The sequence below is a fragment of the Varroa destructor genome, unplaced genomic scaffold, assembly GCF_002443255.2.
Source record: "Varroa destructor unplaced genomic scaffold, Vdes_3.0 BEIS01000003.1, whole genome shotgun sequence".
Lineage (NCBI taxonomy): Eukaryota > Metazoa > Arthropoda > Arachnida > Mesostigmata > Varroidae > Varroa > Varroa destructor.
Window position 1 is genome coordinate 3,396,175 of NW_019211456.1, and position 24,579 is coordinate 3,420,753.

The 24,579-nt window shown below is 38.9% G+C and overlaps 1 protein-coding gene across 5 annotated transcripts in view; it reads right to left on the reverse strand.

Moving 5' to 3' along the window:
* Positions 1–6,090: 6,090 nt before the first annotated feature.
* The window catches only part of LOC111247142 (proton-coupled zinc antiporter SLC30A1-like), a 66,031-nt gene continuing 47,542 nt past the window's right edge, over positions 6,091–24,579 (reverse strand). For 4 of the 5 annotated variants that reach the window (XM_086983194.1, XM_086983193.1, XM_086983196.1 and 1 more), the window contains 10 exons: positions 24,098–24,171; positions 19,080–19,177; positions 18,084–18,243; positions 16,869–16,962; positions 15,776–15,784; positions 12,633–12,781; positions 12,040–12,172; positions 10,111–10,368; positions 9,719–9,934; positions 6,091–9,349 (listed from right to left, as the gene is read on the reverse strand). In XM_086983194.1, the coding sequence (XP_086839320.1) occupies positions 9,809–9,934; positions 10,111–10,368; positions 12,040–12,172; positions 12,633–12,781; positions 15,776–15,784; positions 16,869–16,962; positions 18,084–18,243; positions 19,080–19,177; positions 24,098–24,171 (1,101 nt within the window). In that variant the 3' untranslated portion in view covers positions 6,091–9,349; positions 9,719–9,808. The remainder of the gene's footprint in view (positions 9,350–9,718; positions 9,935–10,110; positions 10,369–12,039; positions 12,173–12,632; positions 12,782–15,775; positions 15,785–16,868; positions 16,963–18,083; positions 18,244–19,079; positions 19,178–24,097; positions 24,172–24,579) is intronic. The other variant, XM_022797745.2, reaches the window with a different exon arrangement.

Here is a 24,579-nt window from a genome sequence, read left to right on the forward strand (position 1 = left end):
TCGATAAAAAAGAGCGATTCAACATAACCGTCATTGGGAGAGAATCTCGAATCACCTCATGCGTTGTCGACAAAGTACATCGGAACTTACTCATCGACGGTTGAAGGTAGAGTGAGCCACCAGGTGATATTGGATCCAGGCTCAACCCTCCCTTGTAGCCTTTGTAGTGAATTTGGATAGCCGAGGAACATTACCGGAGTGCATATCGCATCCACACATCTTCCAGCAACTCGCGCGTTGTTCTTCGCACCTACCGATAAATTTCGATGCTTTAGAACCGGTTCATTAAAACGTTCCACATTTGATATATTGTATTCTCCTTCCGGACGGACAGATAGTTAAAGGACGTCGCGTTGATGATAAGTATTGACACCTACGAGCGACAAGTGCAGCAACGTTGTAAACAGCTTCGAAATCACCCATCCCTCTACATATTACTACTGCATCATGACCTTTACTATCTGGGCCGTAAACCGTTCGCGAAGCTGCGATGATGATACTGTAACAGGTTCGTGTAAGTGGAGGCTTATCTATAACAGCAAATGGGCCAGTATCAAAATGCTTCGTAGCAGCCTTTCTGATTGGAGATTGGTCGCTACATATGAGGACCCAGTAACGATCACGCTGTCTCCTCTTTTTCAGTTTATACAGTCACACTATAGTGAGACTCTGCTAGGGCAGTGTGGGCTTTTTAACTAGAATTCACTACCGACGCTTACTCTGCGCTATAAAAAGGACAAAAAAATATACCCGTAGCCAGCTACACAGTAGAGGTTCAGCAACACTACTGATAAGCGCTTCAATGTGAAAACGTTCATCATGAAAAAATCATCGTCCCGAAGAAACTGCATTTGAAATCGTGTAAAATCACATTTTCCGTGTAGTACTCAGGGAAGCAAAAAACGATGCACAGTGGGGTAACGACTATGTGCCCATACGATACGAAAGCCTGAAGAATTCAGCATGTCCGTCCTTAGGAAGGTCAGCATATAGAATGCGGCTACACATCTTTTCTGCATGACCTTCACTTGTAGCGTGAAGTCACAATAATCAAAGAAAATAAGTTAAAACTTAATCTGCCATACTTAGTTGATTATTGGTGTGATATTTTGTTGTACAGGTTACATGAACATCCCGTTAATATCGTTTGCAAATTTACCTCCTACTTTATAATATGTTAGTTAATCATTATCGATCCTTACGATTACGCCGCTAGTTCTGGAAAAGAGCATTGAAAGGATGAAGCTGCAATACATTTTTACTCTAAGTAAAAATACCTGCAGTAATACTCTGCCCCAAATTGAACATCTGGATTGAGTGGCTGTTACCATTTTATCTAGTGGGCGCATACCTAATATTACCTTTATATCTATATACTATTATTGGGATGCTTTATCCATCATATTACCCATTGTCAATTACTTGCCATTGTAATTTGATGGCAAGGTAGTCTCAGCGAAAAACTGATTTTATTTTTCAAAATTCTACGTAATTAACGAAGTCAAAAAATGTTTATTTTTTTTTAATTATTTTTGTTGATACACTAACTATTGGACAGAGCAGGGAGAACGACAACATTAATTTTATGACCAATATGTAGGATTTAAAGGATTTTCGTGATCTAGTGCCTTAGAAATTTTCAACCGTCGTTGGGAACCCGGCAAAATTATCTTTCCTCCGAGTTCAGTTAATCAAAATTTTCACACAAGTACTACGTACAAGCAAAGGAAAGTATCAGACGCGCACACTCATTTGTGTATGTTACCCTTCTGGCTTTGGCCATAACATAACAATCGCTTACGCTGCCTAATTTTATTGCAGCGACGAACGCGTAAGACTTGCAGCGGTATGACCGTTTTAGAAAGAAAGCCACTGCTTGTATTTCCTCGCATCCCTGCTATCACAGTTGTTTGTAGTTGAATTTAAGAAACCAGTCTAATAAGGACACCGTTATCTGCCAATTACGAGTACGGTAGACTGAATAGGCCCCTATCGTAACTCAAAGGCACACATTTGGCGAAGCCCAACAGATAACTCAGCTCGGGGCTACCCTCACTAACTACCCCACCACGAACCTGCCAGACGGCCGTTTCTATGGTCAGCCGTTTTCCTCGACTCAGCGTCCCCTTTATTTTCTGCGTATATATGGTGCTAAAAAAACTAATATAAGTGAATTTTATTCAAACTTATCGAGGCGCGACTTACAATATTTTTTGCATATTTTATCATTAATACTAACGCCTTACATATATATATATATATATATATATATATTTATATATATATCCCTGCCCTTGGAAACAAAGAATGATCGAACTCTGAAAAAAAAGACGCAGATTTTTTGACCAGCGGATACTTTTACTCTCAATAACAGAGAAGAGGGTGAGAGCTTTAGAATCTTCTTTAAATCAAATATTGTACGTCGATAATAAGGCAAAACATTAGGGCAAAGCGCCATCCGCCAGATCATTTAAGTGGGAATACATAAGTGTTAGTTAAGATACATTTTCTTATGTTAACAATAAATAATTACGTTTAACCGACTATTTATCTTTCATCATTTTCCACCCAGGGTGCAGGACAATGCGTATTGGCATCTGAGGGTTGACAGCACATTGGCAAGTTCGGCTCTAGTCTGCTTCTTATGCAAACATTCGAATTGGATCGCTTCAACGTTGCAGCAGTACGAGCTACCGACCACATATACGACAAATCCCTAAAATCTTGATGAGCTGACCTGAGTTATGGGCGTCTGGCAATGATCTGCAGTATGATTTTTTTCTCGTTTCGTATTGTTTGTTGAATGATGCACAGCTGCCGGCCGTTTAAGTGGACGGCGCTGGATTTCATCGTGCGTTCGCTTAAGGGCACTTTCTCAAGTCGCGAGTGAAAGTTGGATCGTAAATTGCCAATGTGTTTCCTATTATATTTCGGATTCACTCCGTTCAGTCCATTCAAGAATCCATATTAAATCCTCCGCTGATGGACGTGCGTCATAATCCTCAGACTGCACGCCTGCGGAAGGCATGGTAGCAAGTACGTGCTCTCAACATGCGCCTGGCAATACACGAATAATTTCTGTCTCTACCGAGGGAAGTTGCACCATTATAGGTTGACTGATGGCACTCTACTGGGATAGAAACACTCCTAAAAAATACTAGGGAAGTTATATAACTTTTCAACCGAACCGATTCTGAAGCAAACCTTCGATATTTATATTCTATCGTCTATTTTTCTTAAATGACATAGTTAGCACTGTATATTTCAAAGTAAAATGCAAGAGAATTTACCCACGAAATATGTCGTAAAAAACGTCGAAGATAGGCTAAATCAATATTGCCAGTACATTGATTGGATGGTCGCAAATCTGTCGTCCTTTACACGATTTTTCTTTTGTCAATTAGAATACAAGATACGCCTGAGATATTGCACGAAAAATGAGTAGCTTACCGCCGAACCGGGGTAGTTGTCCATGGGGTTCGCATTCACACTGGCGTCCTCAACGTCGACAGGACGAAATGATATAAACTTATGGTACCCAATAATACCGCCATTTAGGCACAATTTTAGCCATTATTAGCAGTAAATAAGGCAGACATATAGGCAACATGAATGAGCACGACTTTCTCAGAGGTTCGATAATACACAAGTATGTTTTAAAACCGGTAAATATAACGAATACGTTGAACATCGGCAATACGTCGAACAGTCAACTCACCGACATCATTGGACAGAGTTCATTCAATAAATATGACCTATAAAAAAAAATAATAATATGGGCCTAGTATAATGCTTCAAATCTGTGAAGCAACGGGATTTAAGTTTATACCCAAGACGACCTGAGCAAATTCATAGTATATCTCAAAAACAAGCTTTTGCTAAAGTTTTTCGTAATGTCATGCGATACGATGGCGATATCCAAAAGGGTTTTTTTTTTAAATATCTATTTCAGTGTCTACTTAGATAATCGAGTTGAAAAGTTTTATTAACATATACGTAGGACCAGCATTCAGGCCCTAACTGTAAGTAAGCCTTCGCTACAATGATATATATTTTTACCGTAAGCCTTTTTATTGAGAAACACATGTAATTTAAGGAAAAGCATAATAAAAAAATAACTCCTTACACTATAAGAAACATCCCTTGCAATCTCTATGGTCCGTAGACGTATTAGATTATTATGGACTGTGTGAATCATAATAACTGAATATTGATATATATTGAAATGAAAATGAGTACATGTCATTGCTTCGAAAAGCTCCAAAATACTACTACCTCGAATAAGCTTGAATCTAATGTATCGTCACCAATTTTGTGAGTGAACAGACCCTAAAAAGTGATAAGTGTTCGTAAATAAACTATATCTTCATAACAATAATTATGACAACACGCTTAGATATTGACCACGGCTAGCTGATTAGTTTAATATAATTGACTGATATCGAACCCCAAGACAGCCTTTACTGTGAAAGTTAGCGCGATAATCTTAGCGGTGGACGCTTTCAAATCCATCCATACTATCAATAATTTACTTTCAAAGAATAATAACAAAGCAATTATAGAACAAAGTAAAAAAAGTATAAGGTAAGTAACCCGAGATAGAATGCCAATGCGTTTCATCTCACTCAGCTTCTCTGAAGCTCACCACTGCAAGCATTTACCTTTGCTAGACGCTAGAAGATCGCTACGTCTCTTGCAATAAGCTAATTAGGCCTCGGGCGACTGAAATTCGAGAAATACCAGTCGTCAGGTCGAATTGGCGTATGTTTGCTTATGGGTTTAGCCCTATTCGGTACTTCGCCGGACGGCGTTTCAGGACACTCAACAGATTGTTCCTGTTGGATGGCGTTTTACAGGTTCTTCCATTTTTTTCCACTAGTAGACTCAGGTCACGGATTCGGTGTCCGCTTACGAATAGATACGAACAATCTGCATTGCCACTGAGCGTCTGTCGCATGTAAGATAAGATGTTAATGGCAAGCTTCAGTTTGGGTCAGAACGCTCAAAGAATACCCCTGCCACGCGGGTAATCGCAGATTGTCCTATTTTGCTGACTTTGTAAGGTCATCATTTTGCAGTTTGTCGTCCACTAACGTAAGATTCTCTTGATGCGCGTCGATTAAAAGGATCTCCATCGAAAGGTCTTCATAATTATTCAATTGTAATAAGGCAATAACACGGGACACCACTAGTATTTCCACCAAACGATATGCATCTGCACGATGTTGTATTTGTTATGGCCACTCGGGCATTTTTCTGCTTGTGAACTTTACCTAAAGTATGTTAGACGGAGTACAAGTACTTCTTTATTGAATTAAAAAATTAACTTAACGCTTTATTGCAACTGTTTTTACGATTCCCCCTAAATAGTTATCATAGTCGATAGCTTCGACCTAATTCTTATAGTAATTCAAATCTGTGCGGAGAACAGGTTAAATAAGATGACAGAAAATCAACAATAACGCAAACGCCAAAATAACTTAATAATATACCAAATACGAAGTATGTACGGATGCGGAACGTCTGTTTATCAATTTTTTTTATCTCTATGAGCTTTTGCTATTTCATACAGGTCGCTGTTATACTAATAACTGGTGAAATCAAATCTTGCCAAATGAAATCCTGAGAAAAACCATGATAATCGACGTATGTGCTGCCATGCTGAATTTTTTTTCAATACGAAACTTCCATTGTTCACCGCTACTAAATACGTGCAATTTACGGATAAAAGCAAGAAGAGTACGATCTTTTTTCGCTACCGTTTGTTAATGTCGTAAATTATTTTTACCCTGTGCCGGTTGTTCTATCTACATAAGAATTGATAAGATGTGATCGAAATAGATTTTAGCTTGCACTTAGACGATTATTTCTTTCATCATTTTTCGTAGCTTCCTCTAACCGTTGACTAAATTAAACTGAGGAAACTATCTCAAGCTAGAATACCAATGGACTATTATTGTCATCACATCCTGCCGACTACATGACTTGAAAAAAGGAAGCCTATCTAAATAAATTTTAGCGTCTCTCACTCTTCATATTTGCGTAAATGCGCCTAGGTTCATTTGGTCTATAAATACCATGAAAAACAAATTATTCAATGAATAACTCGCAGAGATGTTTCTTGTAATCATAAAAAAGCAGAATAATATCAATTAGGTAAAGATCAGTACATTTACTACTTTAAATTTGTCGCACATACTGCGCTCACAATAATAGCACAATAGGGCTATTTTATCCAAGTAGCCACATTGCGCATTTGGAGGGACGAGGGTAAGCGTCATTCGAACTAATTCTATTTATTTTTTATAAGTAATTCCTTCCTCATCGTCAGAATTGTTCTTGATTGTTTCACCGCTGGCAACTATACGGTTCCACGATCTACTACCCACAACGTAGCCCACGCGGCGAGTTACTACGGATGCATCGGGGTCATCTTCACTTTCACAGATGAACTATAAAACATCATATATTCTTGCTACCGTCTTAATGATTATAATTATTATTACTGCACTGAGCCCCTTTGCGTCATTGACACATGCTTGTTTACATTGCTCGTTTTTCGCTTGCGGTTATCCATCATTTTTTTTAGGTTTTGTCTATTTACTCGTTTGTCTTATATATATATATATATATATATATATATATATATATATATATATGAGTCATTTGTGTTTCATTGACTGTCTCTAAACTATAAAATGGGGAGCTAGCCTCGAAAATGGCGAAAAAGGCTCCATCAATGTGAAAGTCTATCAGTCCTTCGTTCTGTCATTGGGTCCTATTCTTTCAGGCAAAACAGGGGCTCTGTTTATCCATCACAAGCAGAGTCTGCTTCAAAATGGCTTGTTTTCGGTGCTGCAAATATTTACTTCACTTTGCCTATGGTTTTACCTCAGCACATCCGCTTAGATTTGTGCATTTAAATATATATATATATATATATATATATATATATATAGATATATATATATATATATATATTATATATGCCTTGTTCCTTTATTAATCTTTCAACAAGCCTTCAGCCAGCTAGCCACTAGCGCCGCCTGCGGCCGTTGACCGTTTAGCAGCCGTGAATCTCTTGTCGAAAACGTTTCATCATCTAACTCCTTGAATTTCTTTGTCGTTCTTTTTTCTTCTCGGGAACCAGCTTCTAGTTCCATTCTTACAATTATCAGTTTAGTTTCTGTTGACTCTCGAAACTGTATTCGTTCATTAATTCACTATTTAAACGCGTTCAAATACTGGATTTGAAGAGGCTCGTTATAATCATCAAGTTCTAATCGATCAGTACTCAGTAGGCAGGTTTGCACTTAAACCTTTAACATACTCCTTTGAACGTTGGCCCTTTCTCGAATCACATTTACACCTATCCATGTTACCTTGGCGTTACCACACAAACGTTCACAGTTAGTATGTCCATGGAGCAGCGTTAGGTAATCCTCGACTTAGACTCACTCGAAGTAGCGTCCTGATACATACTGTTGTTGTATTTATCCTCAGTTTTTTTTGTGTTGATTCAATCTCATTCGTTAGTATAGTTATTATAATGAGGGCTGATCCTGCGAAGCCAATTCCTATGCATTTTATATATAGTATCTGCGTAATGTACAGCTTTTATCGATTTGCTACTGACGTATTTTACGCGTATGAAAAAATGGGTCGTGATTTTGAAAACCATAGACCGTTTTAATTTTCTTCAATTAAGTTTCGTCTATGCAACGTTTAACATCAACTTTTTATTTTTGACTTTGCAGTCGTTCGAGTACTTGCTTTTCTCATATATGCTCTAATTCACAATGATGGTTATAAGAATACTAATCATTAATGATACCAACTGTAAAACAAAATATTGTACTGTGTTGTGAACTTAAAAACCGTGTTGTATTGTGTCTTCGTAAACAAAAACCACCCACATAGAAATTGCTCATTCATTGATCTTTCGTTTACTTTTAAGAACCTTCATATGCCTACGATAGGTTTGGTGAGGTTTTACGTACGCTGACGTAAAAATGACACAACACAATTTAATTATCTTTTAACTTAATCTAGTTTGGTCCTTCTTGCTACATTCACTTTAACGTCAAAAACGCTCCAATGAAGTTATCGATTGATTACGTTTGGCCCATTTTTAGCAAATGCAAAGAACGCTTGAAGCTACAGCGGCCTAAGATATAGCTCTCATTCATAAAAAAAAAACGCTCTATTCTTTATATCTTGGTATTTGAAAAGAACTAGGCAGAGTGAAAGTGCAGTCGTAAACAAGAATTGCCTCGAGACGATAAATGCCCACTTTACCTATTATAGTCTCTTGTCGCATTGTTACGCCGCTGTAGTCGCATTTTTATGCAAAAGAAAAACTTGATCTAAGCTAGATTGGGTGCACAAAAAGCAGCTGTTGTTTACCTATCTAAAAGGTATAGATGGCGTTGAAGAGCGCTGGGCAAATGATGCAAGCGTGAAAAAGGGTTTAGCTGATGAAATTGCTTCGAATGTATTGGCTAGCGGCGGCGCTCGATGTCCTCCTAAAGCCTATGCTAGGTTAGAAATAGCATTTGCTTTGTTCGTGTATCAGAATAGCAGAAAACTAATGTCATGCTGTTAGTTCAAAGATTCGTGTTTACGTATTGCTTATTTATTCTAAACCAACTATATTTAAACTGCATCGTTTAGCGTACATTGCGTTATTTTTATAAATATTACAGTACACTAGAGAAATTGGCTTCTGTCATGCCTATTTGTCTCTTAGATTTATAAGAATAAGTAGCGGCAAATAACTGTAAGATAATAACAGCGAGAGGAAGTCTCCTTGCTCTTGATGTTACACTCGATCAGAATAGATCTGTGGTCCGTTACCAGTTATACAAAGTTAGCAATCATTGTCACAACAATCTGTTTGAAAGTGTGTGTATATTATCGAGATAATTATAGTGGTTTATGTAGTTGATATTTTTGGGCAGGCTGATGCATGTAGTTTTCGGGGTATGGCATTCGATATATGCATATCTCTATATAATCATGTGTACGATGTCAAGGATCAACAACGAATAAACAAATGCCCCTTCACTATTCGCCCTCCCTCCCTCCCTCCCTCCCTCCCTCCCTTCCTTTCTCACCAAAAAAGTTGTTTCGTGCCCGTGCTGGGTGCTACAGCGGCTTATATACACTTATGCACTACGTTGCTTTCGGTCGTCGTTCAAGATGCATGGTCGCATCATCTTCGTTATTTTTATCGCCAGCTCCAATAATTACTAGTTTTCCATCACAGTTAGTGAACGTTTCCAGAAGCTATTAGAACAGAAAATCCACCTACTGGGCGATTCTCTGCTACAGTCGAAAATTTCTCTCACTGCAATAGAAGAACGCAGTAATAGAATAGTAAGATCGTGGTTGTACCAATGGGTAGAGCGGCGCGCCAACGAGGGCCTATAAGCCTTTAGGCAAAAACTTCCTAGCCAAATGCCCTATTGCTTTGGCTTTCTACGCGTAGCGCTACGAACGAACAGCGTTCGTTCGAAAAGCGAAAAGACATAGCGATACAATGAGAGCATAAGCGATGAACGTTCGTCTAATTTGATATTCCGTAGAAAGCACACGTACTCTTGTTTATTCAGTTGTACTAAAGCTATTTGATTAGTCTGATCGTAGATAATCTGAGATCACCCGTCAGTAATTACTCGTACTCGTAGAAAACTTGTAGTACCCGTGTAAAACTTACAATATCTTCTATTCCCTTCATCGTCTCATCCTCGCATTTATTAGGTCCTATGCTGAATAACTGATGCTATCGTCGACTCCACGGCAGGCGTTACATGTTCGTCTGCGTGGATGCTTCTTCTCGGGGCACAATTCGGACTTGAGGAAGCGACGGGGATGATCGCGCGTTCGGTTGTGAAGGAACAAGACAGCATTGTTGTTGAACGCAGTTGTTGACCTGTAAAAAAAACAATGTAATTTCGATTATTGTATATATCGGGGATCATACCTCTACGGGTGATACAGCAGTAGCGCGGTCTCTTGCTATATAATATGGAAATGAGAAATCCGCTAAAAGTTTCTTTCGTATGTGTACCTATGTTTATTGTTCATTTTCGTGTTTGTTTTGCTTACCTCATCTTGAGGGCACTGCAGTGAGCAGTCTTTCGGGTCTGTAAATAACTCTCCGGCGCCAACAAATTCAGGCTGAATCGTTGTTGAATGAATGCCCTCATTGTGGAAAAACTCCTTAACCTTTTCAGCGATACGCATGTAGTCGGCAAGACTTCTGCAGCGGATATGTGCTGACGCGATGATTCGTTCGCCGGCAAGCTGCCATACGTGAAATTCATGTACTGCTAACACACCGTCGATTTCTGCCAGAAGTTTTTTCTACAGATAGTAATGGAATTAACCGGACACAGAAGTAGACGTATTTGACTATTAAAAACAGTCGCTGCTCAGCTAAACTCAGCCCGCTACTTTAGGCCAAGATACCTTTTTAACCGGATTTTGCATATCAAAGCGGTGTTATTCTATATTACACTGCCATTTGCATGTCAATAAAGGCATTGGGAAATGTTTTTAGACGATGTGATTGCTGACAACTGACGCGTCCTACCTTACCATCTAATATGCCCGTTGTCAACGTTGAACAATTGAGTAACAGTACTCAGATGAGCTTGACTGGTTCGAGTACTCTTCCAATGATTTTGCGTGTTTTTAGGCGTAAAACGTTCAAGTGGAAAGAAAATCAGATGTCACTAGGGAGCAGAAAATACTGACTGCAGGTTACTTCGTCAAAACAGTGACCCTACGTCACCAACTCGAGGAGAATGGGTAGGGAAGCAGTAAGCTGACCAAGAAATCGCAGCTGAATGTTTGTATAAAGCAAGCCCTTCGATCCTTCATTGGGAAAATCGTGTCAAAATTTCAACTGTTGACAACTGGGAGAAGCCCCATTGCTCGGGCGAATCTTACACTGAAATCCTCGAAAAAATTTCCATCGCCCCTTCAGACATGTCGGCTAACGATATTCCGAAAACTGCGTCGTACCGGAAATCAAACATCCATGAAAAGATATGGCGTGCTCTATGATAGCTGACAAAGGACACTGGGGTGATACACTTCGCACATAGCACAGATAAATACATTTGAGCACCAAGAATATGCTGAGATTATAGAGAGCAGGACGTTGCGTGAGGACAAGGAATGATTCTCTGACGGTGATTACGTTTTTATGTACGATGGGGCGCTTTGTTACGGAGCATCTCTAGGTTATTCGTCCCCAATGACGTTATCGGTGCTGCTGTGGTACTCACCGTAAACCACAAAACCGACCGGTCTGGGATGGACCGGAAATAACAAATACCCCAGATTTTCATGGAAAAATCACTAATGTGGGGCAAGCAGGTCAATTCGTAGCTGACATAGCGACAAAGTGTATCAGAACTACGTCCGGAAGAGTGGCGGCAGTTATAGCTGAGAGAAGCAATACCACAAAATACTAAGGCCTACAAATCGTTTGTCAGCAGCTTGAAAATGTTTACTAACATGTACGATATCAGTGTTTAATAATGCCGCTCTTCGAAGTCGAACACTATTTGACAATATCTTGATTAAGAGCCGTGCAACTATTCTTGAAACTGGAAAAAAATATACATATATCTCGTTTCTATTTATATATATTCTACAGAGCTATATATATAAACAAAAGGGCTTTCTTATATATATATATATAAGAAAGCTCTTTTGTTTAAGTCCTTCCCAGCTACTTGGGCTTTATCTGTCTCCTTCAGAATAGTTTATCAAAGGCATGTAGAAGTGCTGTGCTTGCAATCTATAGTTAGTGAGGTAAACGAGCCCTTCGTAGTAGATGTAAGAGAACCCGACTGGCCAAGAGTGATGCTTGGACATAATCATTTCGGTGTACTAGATCCCTCTACGTTTAAAGGATTGCCAGCTTCAGGCTCTGCGCAAGAATTCGGGCGCATCAGTCCACCTTCGAACATTTAGCGTTATCATAACGAAGTTTCGTCTGGCTAGTAGATACGATTATCTTACCTGTAATGAATCAATTTGTATATGCGTCGGTACCGTCTGAAGTAGGATGAGCGCTGAATCAACAAGCAGTGGCATTGTCGATTTCATTATTAAACACACCATCACCAATGACAATGCCGGATCTACAAAATATCTGTAATGTACAAACGGGAACACAAATAAATCGGTTGCGCTTACTACAAAAGATGACGCTTCTGATTTGAAAGCTTTATATCAATCATGGAACAAGGCAGATATCGTATATGGAGTAAATAGAAAATCATGGGGATAGACCCCACGACCCCCGCAGTCGTCTGCCGCATCCTCGAAACACATAGAAATGTTATTTTATCAAAATGGTGTATATATTTTTGCTTTGCATATATCGCTTTGTAGATATTATAAACCACTAGATGTGTTCGATTACTCAACACACACATACATATCTATACAAATGTTTGCCTTTTTGATCTTTCTCGGTAAGAATTGGAAAAAGCGGTGAACAAAGGTATTCTATAATTCGATTGCATACTTTGTGCAATGCCTATAGTGTCTTTTACCATCAATAATGGTCGAATTCGTCGTTTAAACGTCTATTGCGCAATAATACGTACCGATACTCCCAATCGGTGAGCCAAATAATAAGCGCCGACACAATCACGACAACGGAACCGAGCGCGTCCGCTAGGATATGCAGATATACCCCACGAATATTCAAATAGCCCGCGGCTACAGGATGTTTCAGTTGCTTAACAGCTTTAGTCTACGGATAGATCAACAATGCGTCCAGGTTTCATTGCGTTTAAAAGGGTCCCAGGTGACGAAGAAAGTTGAAGAGAGCCAAGATAAACGTAAAAAAGATACCTTAAGTAAAGTTAAAGTCGACTTTCAGGCCCCGTTTCTCCCTATACTCAATCGATACTTTCCTTTTGGCACGTATCTCCATTACATATGAGTAGGATATATATATATGTATACGTTAACGTGTCCTGGGCTTGTCGCAACATTGACATGAATTAACGTACAGGCAAACAATAAATGAATGAGGCGAAGGCTTTTGAAAATGTAATGTTTCTAAATAGAAGCTACATAACCTTCTTGCTTTTGATGACAGAATTGAAGAAGCGTATTCCAAAAAATCAGTTATGAGAGACCATCATGCTGCTGTCATCGTGCTGGTATAACAAGCGTCTTTACATAATTCTACAAGCCAACAAATAAAAACAAGCAAAATACTCTAGGCACTCACCTCACTATCCTGAACATAAACAAACAACAAGAAACACAAAAAAGGTTATTCAAAAGAATCACTATTCCACAAATCCATTCAGGCAATATAAATGTTACTGTTGTTATTATTATGCTGAATTACCGTACTGTAATAAGCTCTATTGTTTTTCAACTACCTACAACTTAGCTCTTTTAAACTCGCGTCAAGTTGACACGACATTCAATAACGGTCAAAGTACTAGCGTTCTGCGAAAAAGCGATGCCCACAAGAGGCTACATATTCTTCATAATAAAGCAGAAAAGCTTCACAAAACTAATCAAATTAAAACGACGTAATGGACGTTACTAATGGGATCATCGGTTCTATTGATTTAACGTACTCGGAACCGTTTCTGTTTAAGTCGTTAGCCGGAAGCTGCATATTTAGGTGGATTGCCCCTGTCGTTTTCCTTTAATAAAGCATTTCTTTATTTTACCTTTACTTTAGCCTCTTTCGACCTAGCTCTGAACGGTAGTGTACACATTAGTGAAAACTGACAATAAATAAATCAGTAAAATAGTTGCCTCATTGTCGTTTTTAACATTTAAGGAATTATTTAACTGAATTGCACTTTTGAGGATCGCCAAATCAGAACGATGTTCGAGCAGACTCAAAGAGTAGTATATATTCTAACTGCCATCAATAGCTTTTTAGCTGCTGTTCACGGGTGCATGCCCGCTCTGTAGTACGTGCGCGTAAGTTTATATATTCGGAGCAAAAACTAGCGTAATAAATAAAAGCCCCTAAAACTTAGGTGTAGCCACGAAGATTGTGCTTTATGTACCGGCTAGAGACAGCTCAGAAAAGAATATCGAAGTATTTGAATTGCTACTATAGTATGAATCTATTTAGAGGTATGTAGCAGTTGCTGTAGTAGAAAACTTCAGCGGTCCTTGTGTCCTTCAGCATGGGGTTTTGAAGCGGGATAAAAATTGACAGAAGGCGGGGATCCTGACTTCGGTTCGCAACAAACATTTCATTTACGTACGTTAGGGAACAGGCAGCCACTGGAAGGAGCTACCCTTGTCCTACGTGCATTGAGGCACATTCTCCTTTTGTGAGTAATCGTCATGCTGGATGGCTATCAATTTAGGTTCAACGGTCGTCTGCGTAAACGTGGTTATCGTTGTAATATCATGCCGATAGTAACAAAGCAATCAGACGTTCTTGTTGGTCTTGTAGGCGTTTAAGACTTTGTTCTACCCATCACAACAGAATTCTTTCTGCGGTTGCTGTTGTTACTTCTACAGTTAACGATTATAAGGAAATCGGCTATAATTATACATAATCGGTACAAAAACTGTATAAGCATGCACGGCATTACCATGATCTATACGCCGCTTCCACCGATAGGAAGATACAAGCAAACGTATGCTGAAAAGCAGCAGCAGCAGCAGCAGCACCAGTGGCGGCAATACAGGTAAAAATTTAAGGAGTGACTAGTTTGTAGCATTGGACTTACAACTTGTTTCTGTGCCTAACTTGCACCAACGCAGAATACATAATATGTTTTCTACCTTTTCCGCACACACATATATATATATATATATATATATTGCGGCACGGTGAACATTGGTCCGACGGACGCACGAAAAGAAGCACGATTTTAATCGCAACAGATATTGAATATCCTATTAAATAAAACACTTACAACTCGCACAGTCGTAAAGGCGTACTACTTCTCGTCTATGCGTTGTTTAGATATATGATGCGTGACGTGGAATAGAAATACGGCTGCTCATTCTAGGATTGATATGAGTGTCCGTCCAGCTTCTTAATAAAGCAATAATAAAGGGAGGCAAAAATACGTCTCGCACAGTTGACTATAGCCAGCAATAACAGTAGAAAAAAAACAAAAACAAAAAAGTAAAGCCAAAAGGAACGGTCTAGATGACTTAAATGCGAATCGTATTGATTCATCAATCAATATACACACTTTTGTAAATCAATTAGAAAAAATCTCATTTTGTACGTTACTTTGTCGATAGCAACATTGCTATATTGTAGCGCCACGCGGATGGAAAACAACGACATGGAAGCAAGTTTTGTTAATATCACATAACGTTATTATCATTTTTATAATATTTCCAACATTCTGAACCCGTTGTCTCAAACTATTATTAATACTATCATTATTTAACCCTGTCAAATTTCTGCTGATTTTTCCAGAGTGTACAAACTACGGCCGTCAGTGGAGATCATCTAACGTCTTTTGACTAAAGAGGACTTGCGTTGGTAAGTGTCTGAATGAGCTAGAAATGCTCGAAGGTAGAAGTGTTTCTTACTGTGGGTAGTATGTCTTCTAGCGCCTATCTAACAAGGCCACCTTCGCGTGTTTCTCCACTCACACACTCATAAAAATTCTCGTTTTTCCTCCAAGCAATCAAGCAGGCGAAACGAATTCCTTTTAGATGGCTAATGGCTGATCATGCTAACGGATTTATGAACACTGGACAACAAAAAAGTAGTTTGGAAAAGCGAACTCACCTCACTGTCCTAGAAATTAATTCAAAAACAGAACGAAAAGACAAAAGAAAAAAAAAGAAAGAAAAAAAGCCAATATTAGTCAAAAAACGTTAGCAGTAACAAAACATGGGATTATAGGAGCTTACAGATCGAAAAGGCTCAAATAATTTGGACACTTCAATCAGTAACTAGATCAATCAATTCCGTCCACTTAGGTGCTATTATTATTATCACCATCATCATAGTTTGTATCGCAGAGGCTGTGTATCGTTAGGACATACACTGGGAATTTTCAGGATTGGCGTTTGATTCTATTCGTTACGAATCTCGTCATGATAGCGCGAGGGGTTCAAACGTTATTGAAGTACGTGTAACTAGACGTGGCCGCAAAGTGTGTAGTATGTACATTATCACTAAGTAAAACGGCTGAAAATCAATGTTAAGACCTGCCAATGGCCTCTAATTCAATGCCTCAGACTGGCTTCAAAAGAGCAGAGAAGCCAACACATGTACAGAGTGCTCTGTGTACAGATATATATGCCAAACGACCGCATATCGAAAAGATTTATTTACTAAATGTATTAGAATCCCGCACTGAGTTAGTAGATTATACTGGCAGCGATATATTACTAAAATCTGGTAAGATAGGGCTGTATTCGATGAACGTGCAAGTACTTCAGATGAAACAACTTGATACTAAGCAATGTTAGACAATGTATTATGCGAAAAGCGCAGTAAGTAAGGAAGTTCTTGTGTCCCAAATGTTCACTCACCATAACCCTACCATAGAGCTTCATTTAGAACGTGATGACCTTTACTATAGCAACGCTAACAAACTACTTATCCACAGAATTCGCTTCTAGGTATAATGAAATATGTACCTAACCTAACCTAGGAAGACGAAATCGGTTGCCATAATTATCCGCGAATCCAATGCACAGCTTTCAACGCTATAACAAACAGTGAATGAAGAAACATCTGCACAAGCTGGAGAACATGTTGCCCTTTGTAATTTTCGCCCTTTGTAATGATCTTCCCGATAAATTATTTTCTGTACTTGAACCTAAGCATATCAAAACCAAAACATTCGCTTGACAGCAGCTTTAGTACCAACCTCACTACTGCGATCCTCGTCATCGTCGTATTGAAGTCTATTATTGTGATGCTGCTTGAGGCCATCGTCGATCGATGGTATGCTCATATGATCCCTGCAAATGTTATCTTGCGCGTCTTTATGCATGACTAATGAGAACACCCATTTACCTAAACTAAATACATAATGAACACATCGCCTACTTAAAAATGTGTGTTCCGCCGTTTTCATCGTAACTATCCGATGCGCCCTAACTGTGATGAAAATATATGCTAACAAAAAAAAATACCCTTTTAATGGGAGGAAAGGGGTGATGTTAATAGGAACAATTTGGTGGTTAGGATTTCTTCCTCGAATATCAAATCTGTCTGCTTTATTCAAATTGTTTATGTTAAAAGTAGACTCTTTGGTTTACCCTATTATGTTAATTTGGGAGCTTTTATTTGTCTCTTTTGCCACAAAACGTGTAGTGAAGCCGTACCTTTGCGCAATCTGACATTTTTTAGCATCTGCACAGTGCTGGTTGGGGCGGCTTGCGTCATATTCCTGACTAGCAATTTGGTCTTCGACGCATTTTCATAAACATGTCACAAATCTTGAACAAAATTGTCCTATGAGACGGCATTCGATATGATCAAGCCCTAAGTCACCACGAGATGACCTAGAATAGGCTGAGCATGGGCAGTAGTTAACCTGAAGCGTTTATCTATAATCTGGGCACTGTCCATTGACTTCATTTTTCTGTATTTCACAATTGGCAATTCAAATCGAACCTTACACTCTAAAAGGTCACTCAAATCAAAAAGGAGTTAACCATCTCATACATTATGGAAAACCCACTGGCATCGACATCGGGCATGTTTCTTTTAGAGGATACCGCAGTTTACATGAACGTGCTCAGGCCAGTTGTCCTTAACGCTAACCCACGAGACTAGGTGCTCGTTAATTGACGTGGCAGGGGGTAGGATAGTCTATTATGATAACTAGACAACCTAGCTAGTAGTCATAGCCTGACTTCGAAGAGGTCCGCCGCACTGTCGCTTTGGGCTGTTCAAAGTTTCGGAGGGCTCCTGAAACCCTCTACTACAACAGTTTTTCAATATCTAGTAGCACCTGCTAAGGTGTTTGGAGCCATAATGAGGCAGTCACCTTTAAAATAGATTAGTATGTTCAATGCAATAAATGTGTCGTCTGAATGTCTTCCAAATTCACCGAACAATTGGTGAACTCTCTTACCTATGATGTGACATATGGCCACTAGCCCGTTTTTGTTTAAGTGGAGGAGTATCGTGAGGTGAGGCACCATTCGACGACGACGGACTTCCCTTTGGCCCACCGGCGTGATCTCCATGGGCGTGACTGTGCCCACCGTGGCCACTGTGAGAGTGGCCATGCTCTGCAATGGATAGAACAATAAGTATAATCAAATGTATGATATCACTCCTCCTTTTATCACTCATAGATCATTCATGTCTACTGTATACTGGTTAAGTTAACATGGCTGGTTGAGTCCTATTTATAATACTGCTAGAAAAAGACTTACGTTCCGTTCTCATTCTATAAGTCTTACTCCTGTCACCCAAACAAGCAAAGGCCATCATGATGGTCACGTAAAGACTGGACAAATCTTACAAACGTCTACGGGCTACGCGATTCAGCAATTACGATAAACCTATCTGTATAGACGCGTTAGTATTTATTATTTTTTAACTGAGTTGCTTAGCTGACCTTTGCAATAAAGCAAAGCTTAGATATAAAAAAGGGCTGTCAGAACGTTTGGACGCATGTTTTGACGTTCTTTTTGAGGCATGAATCACTCTTCGACATTGATTTTTTTTCTTGAATAAAAAGTTGAAAATTACATGCGAGTCGTACGTATGCGTTGTGGATAGACCTATATGTGAAAATCTCCTATTCGGCCTCGGTGAAAATACATAACGTAGCATACACAAGCAGCTACATAGCATGACCACGTTAAATAGTTACGCTGTACATCTACAACGCACTAAAATCTAAGTATGATTATATATACTGAGTATATAAATGAGTGTGAGCTTTAACACGGAGCCGCAAAACCACTGGAGAGGTCTACCGCTTCGATGTGTGCTAATTTTTTTGCTAATGAAAGGATCAGTCTTCAGCCAGTGTGAGAGCAGTAAATGCGCATAGCAGTACCCTGATTATTCATAGCCAAAATTGTTAGCAATTAGGGAATACACGTAAATAACGTACCGTGAAAGAGAAAAAGTCCGATGATGTTCACTACAAGACCTGCCACTCCAACGTAAAGAATCAACATTGGCTCATCTATCGTTTCCGGCTTGTAGAATCTGGAGACACATGATCATAATGAAGATTAGAGAAAAATAAACATTAAAAAAGCAGAGTCATTCAATAAGAACTAGAGCGCCACGAATAAAGTTCTACTTTTCAATTCACTAAATTAGCTAAAAAAATCAACGAGTTTAACACGCTCAAATAATGTTGTCTGCAATATCTTCTACTCAATATCTAACTCTGCCGAGCCACAACTGTTAACTGGGGTACCATGAATAATTTTATTGTCATGCTATGTTCAATACGTATCTGCTATTTGCAGGAACGATCGTCTGGTCGAAAGCAATTTCAAAGCAAAAAGTGGCTAAATTTACTCATATAAATTTTCTCTGTGACACATTGTTTACATTAAGCTTTTACTTAAATATAATATTAATAAGGTGGGCTCCTCTTGCTCTACGACAATCCACGGCCGGTAAACAAATTTAAAGGGAAGATTTTTACTGGCATCATAACGGCTGGAGCTAAACGTGTGCCAAAAAAAAGATGAAAGAATCCACCCTGTTGATATCGTATTTAAGTAAACGTAGAACAGTTGAAATAGGGAAGGAACCGTACGAATACATTCGATATTTTTTTGTCATAAACATTTTCGTTCTACATATTGTAGCCTATGCTACCGGAACAGCATGGGCGGAAACATTGGCAGCAAAAAAGCGTCGATTGAAAAAAGCATTAACATAATATAGCTTATTGCGCTATAGTTGTTTATGGTCGAAACGTTGTTTGCCAATTATAATAACGGCTAATTTTCAGTTCTAACAAGCTCTAATATATTGTACGGTTGGTCAGCGTCACCGTTTCAGCAATCCTTGCTTTTATACGCGTACGTATGCGAAAGGTACGATGGCTGTTGTCTTAGGGTTATTATACCCCTATGAATAAACCGCAATTGTAGAATACGATACAAGTTAGTCTCCTCATCAACACAGCTATCTATAGGGCGTCCGCTATTACCTACTCGTTCTTTTTCGTTACTAGTAATTATATTTTCTCGTAGAGAAATATACAGTATGTGAAAGGAAAAAAATCTGCTTGCATTGCTAGTTAGTTGCTTTCGCACGTCGAGAATAATTATAGAAATTCTACAACTATTTATGCCTTCAGATCGTAGACCGGACCCATATTTATGTTTGACATAAATGACGTTTTTGTGCGTGTAGTAAGTTTGAACAGTGTAGAACAGGTTACTGATATGGCAATTGACAGTCAGCTGTAGAACTAGATGTAAAAGCGTACCGATGTGTACGGCGAGCATTTTTTCAGTACAACTTTCAGCTCGTCACCCTAGACCAGTAAATTGATTTATAATAAAAGCCTGGTATTATAAACGTTAAGTATTCTAGTATCCCTACCGAACTGGACAAATAATAGTCGGCGGTAAGTCGTTAACCGATAAATTGTGCAATACCATATAATATGAGGTGCGCTAGCTGCTCGTAAGTACTTTTTGTCGACGGAGACGTTCGTTTTGTCAGAAGACATCGGAAGCAAGTATTCGAACGTCTACGTGTTCGTGTTGTTTAATCTTCCGATGCAGTCGACAGGGGTTCTGATTCAACATGTTGGTGGCTTCGGTATTCAAACAGGATTCTTTCATAATAAAATGTTGTCCGAAGTGTGATGCTCAGTTAGCTTAAATTCCGCGGCCGAAGACTTAATTTCCTAATTATCAGAACTCTCCCGTCGATGCCGCCGCTGCACCCATCCCAGTTAGTCTATCTAGCAATTAGTCAATCAGTTATACTTTAGACAGACGGGTTTATGCCGCATTCACCGCTTCACAGTTGCCTTGGTCGCTATCAACGAAGTATCGAGGTTTAGCACGCCAAAGAAATGCTCAAACGGACATCCTTTGCACGTCCTGGACGAGGCCCGAATTCGGTTATGTAATAACTATCTCCTATGGTAATCTGACATCAACCATGGCTTAATGGGCTCAATGCAATAGATGGAAGATTTAGAACTGAAGTCGAGCTTGGAACGATACCTTCTCCTTGAGAAATGGGTAGAAAAAATATCATATAATATAATCGAAATTAGATATGTATGAAAATAACGTGCAACCGTAACTCAACACATATGGCTTGGCCTTTCAGTGTAGAGATCATAATATGGTTCTATTAAAAATAATGGAACATAATTCAACCACTTTAACAAAATTAACAACTTTGTCCCTACCACCTCTATGCATGAAGTTTTTTTCGGGACATGTTTAACTTATGTCTAGACGAAACGTGTTAAATCTTTTTAGTTGTCGCTCCTAATCAGCATTTACAAAGGCTCTTTGACCCGAAAATGTCTGTCAGCACAACAATGATTTCATGACATTAGCTCTCTGTGTCTGACTCATACGTGGTGAACTAGTTAAACGTCTGAACGCTGCTCAGAGAATGGAACAATGTAAACGGAAGTAAATGGAAGAAAATAAACGTTATTAATCATCAAGTGCTTAATGCGAAGCGTACGCGCGCGCGCACACACACACACACACACTGTTTTTGTATTGTTTAACTTAAATAACACAAACGTATAAAAAAGGTCAGCTTAAATGAACGCTATTTCAGCCAGTCTTTCCACTTTTAAGCGGCTTATGGATAGATTGCTCCTATGGTTCCGTTTAGTGAAAAGAATGACGCCAGGATTGTCCACAACTCTCGACTCTATTTAGACTTGACAGCTGTAGACTTCATAGTCCAGCAGGAGACAGGTGCGGAGTTGGATTCACCTTGTAGATTCATTCCTTGGGGACACGTGCAAATCGGAACTCTGCTTCTATTTATAACGCTTATTATTATTATGATTAGTGAGAAAATATCTCTTTTGCTCAAAACAAAACTGTCTGTGTCTCAAAATTGAGTTGCTTGGCGTCGGGACGCATAATATTAACATGATGCATATTTAGAATGATTCTACCTATATATTCTGTCTATCTTCTAACGATTCTAACTTCCAGAGTTATGCTTTACGTTTTTATACAAATCACAGAAATTTTTAAAGCAGCAAAGATCTTTCTTTTTGTTCAATCACATAATCATTTTTTTTTTGCATTTTTATGCGGAAATTTTGAACGATCACGTTATCCGTACTAGGACGTACTAATTATCGCACTAAGTCATTCGGTATAAAAAACTTGTGAAAACGTGGCAGACCCCCCATATGATCTTTCAAGACGCCACTATTTTTTTTTATAGCAAGCAGTACGACATCTTACGACACCTCTTTTTCTATGTGAGATGTACTTCTACTCCCGGAGACCTGAGGCCGATATCATCACTCAGGCTTTTAGCTGGCGAGTTGTAGTGACCCACGAAAGGTCAGAACATTCGAATCGTTTACGAATATGAGTTGAGTTTTGTCTTGGAACCGCCGCAATCGGGTCAGCTCGCCGTATAAGTCTGGTATTCGGTCAAGGTCAGTGCTAGGGACATCGAAAGCATTAATTTCAGAAACAGATCTAGAGATGAGTCTCGTGGAAGAGAGAATCCCTGCAAAGGTAAATAACGAAAAGCTAGAGTGCCGGTGGAACTCGACCAATCAGAAAATTGCTGGGGTATTAATGTGTATGTGAGGCTCGATCAAATTGATAGGTAAAAAAAAAAAACAGCCGCATGGATCAAACACAAAAGTTCGGAAACGCATGCTTTTCGTTGCTGTTACTTTTGAAGTAGTAACCAATTTTTGCATCACATGGTGATTTCTGATTGGATATGCGTCCTGTACGATAACGGCACGCAGTATCATTAGCAGGCGAACGTAACTGAATTTACACGACATCGCTCCAAAGTAAATACACTAAATGTAAACAACTGCAGAAGCTTATCGCGTCTGCTACAGTCTAATGCAGGCTTCATGAATATTGGCGTCGAATGCAGCTGACATATCCTATCAACAACTAGCAAGGATAATATAAAACATTAACCAGCCAGGACTAATAAATATCCTATAATAAGTCCTATTGTACGACAACGCTCGGCCGCCCATCGCAAAAATCACAATCATCATCTTCGCTAGACGCTGCTCCAATAGACAGCTAATCTTCTTTTCTTTTTTTAAATTTTTGATGGGGAAATTATTTAAATTTTAACATAATGTCTAAATTGTATATATATATATATATATATATATATATATATATATATATATATATATTATGACTCTCGTACCCCAGACCAGTACAGCAGAGGAATACATAGATTAGAGAGGGTCACAGATGCGCAGACCTTGCATACTTAACTGAATATAAAAAATAAGCCTGTAAAAATAGTCTAAAGAGTCCATTATGACACTGTTCACACTAAACGACTCGATAATAGCGTGACCCGATACCCGAGCTCAGCTATAATATCAGGCCGACCTTTGGCTAGATATACGGTACATTTACGCAGCGAAGCCATATGCTCGTCTGCTACCGAAACCCGACCATGCAATAATAACTGCAGGTTAAGGTAATAGGTGCTCATGTCACACACAGATCACTAAGAATAAGATACGCCTTTTTAAAGGGGGTACCGCTTGTACTGATCATAAGACGACAGTCGAACGAAAACTGATATTAAAAGTCAATTCCGAGTTATATTTCATCTCTCACTAGAATAAACAACATAAGTTACCCTGTTTCCTGCCGAGTCGGCAGGAAACAGGGTAACTCGTCACTGAGTGATAGATCTACTCGTCAGATGCGTCTTCAGTAACCTAATAAATGCATAACTTACTTAAAACGAGGAAAAATTCAGTATGTTTTTCGAATATTTAAAAATTTGAGGCTTTTAGTGAAAAGAGGAACGGGTCTAACGACAGGATATTGAGTAATTCATATTCAAACTGCTTTCAATTGATTTTTGCTGCCTATATTTCTATTATAAGTGCGTTCTTATACAAACGAACTAAGCTGGATGGGCGTCTTGACTTACCGTTTCAGGCTTTCGACGAAAATTGAAAAACACAGTGCCACTAGAAACACCGCATTGACTAGAGCCCCGAGGACCTGAAATATATTGATTATAGTGAAGTTCAATAAGAAACATGATAAAAACGTTTATTAAAAAGTGACCGCATCATCGATCAACATTGTATAACAAAACAAACGATTCTATTCATCATATCTAGGATTGCTATCCAATTGCGACATCATCTTACACTGCCCTGAAGTAAATACAGTCCGTAGTTTATGGGAGTATATTGTCATTATATTAGAGGGCTTATTGTTTATTCCGTTCTTTACGATCGTAGCTCTTCATAATTCCACCAACCAGTTCGGCAAATAATTTAAGTTTTCTTAATTTCAATTTTCCATGCGACACTATTTTTGCAAAGGTAGGGATTTCGACTGTAGTCTAATGCGCCAATTTTTCTCTGGCCAAACGAAATGGGCACCAGCTAAGAATCAGTAAAG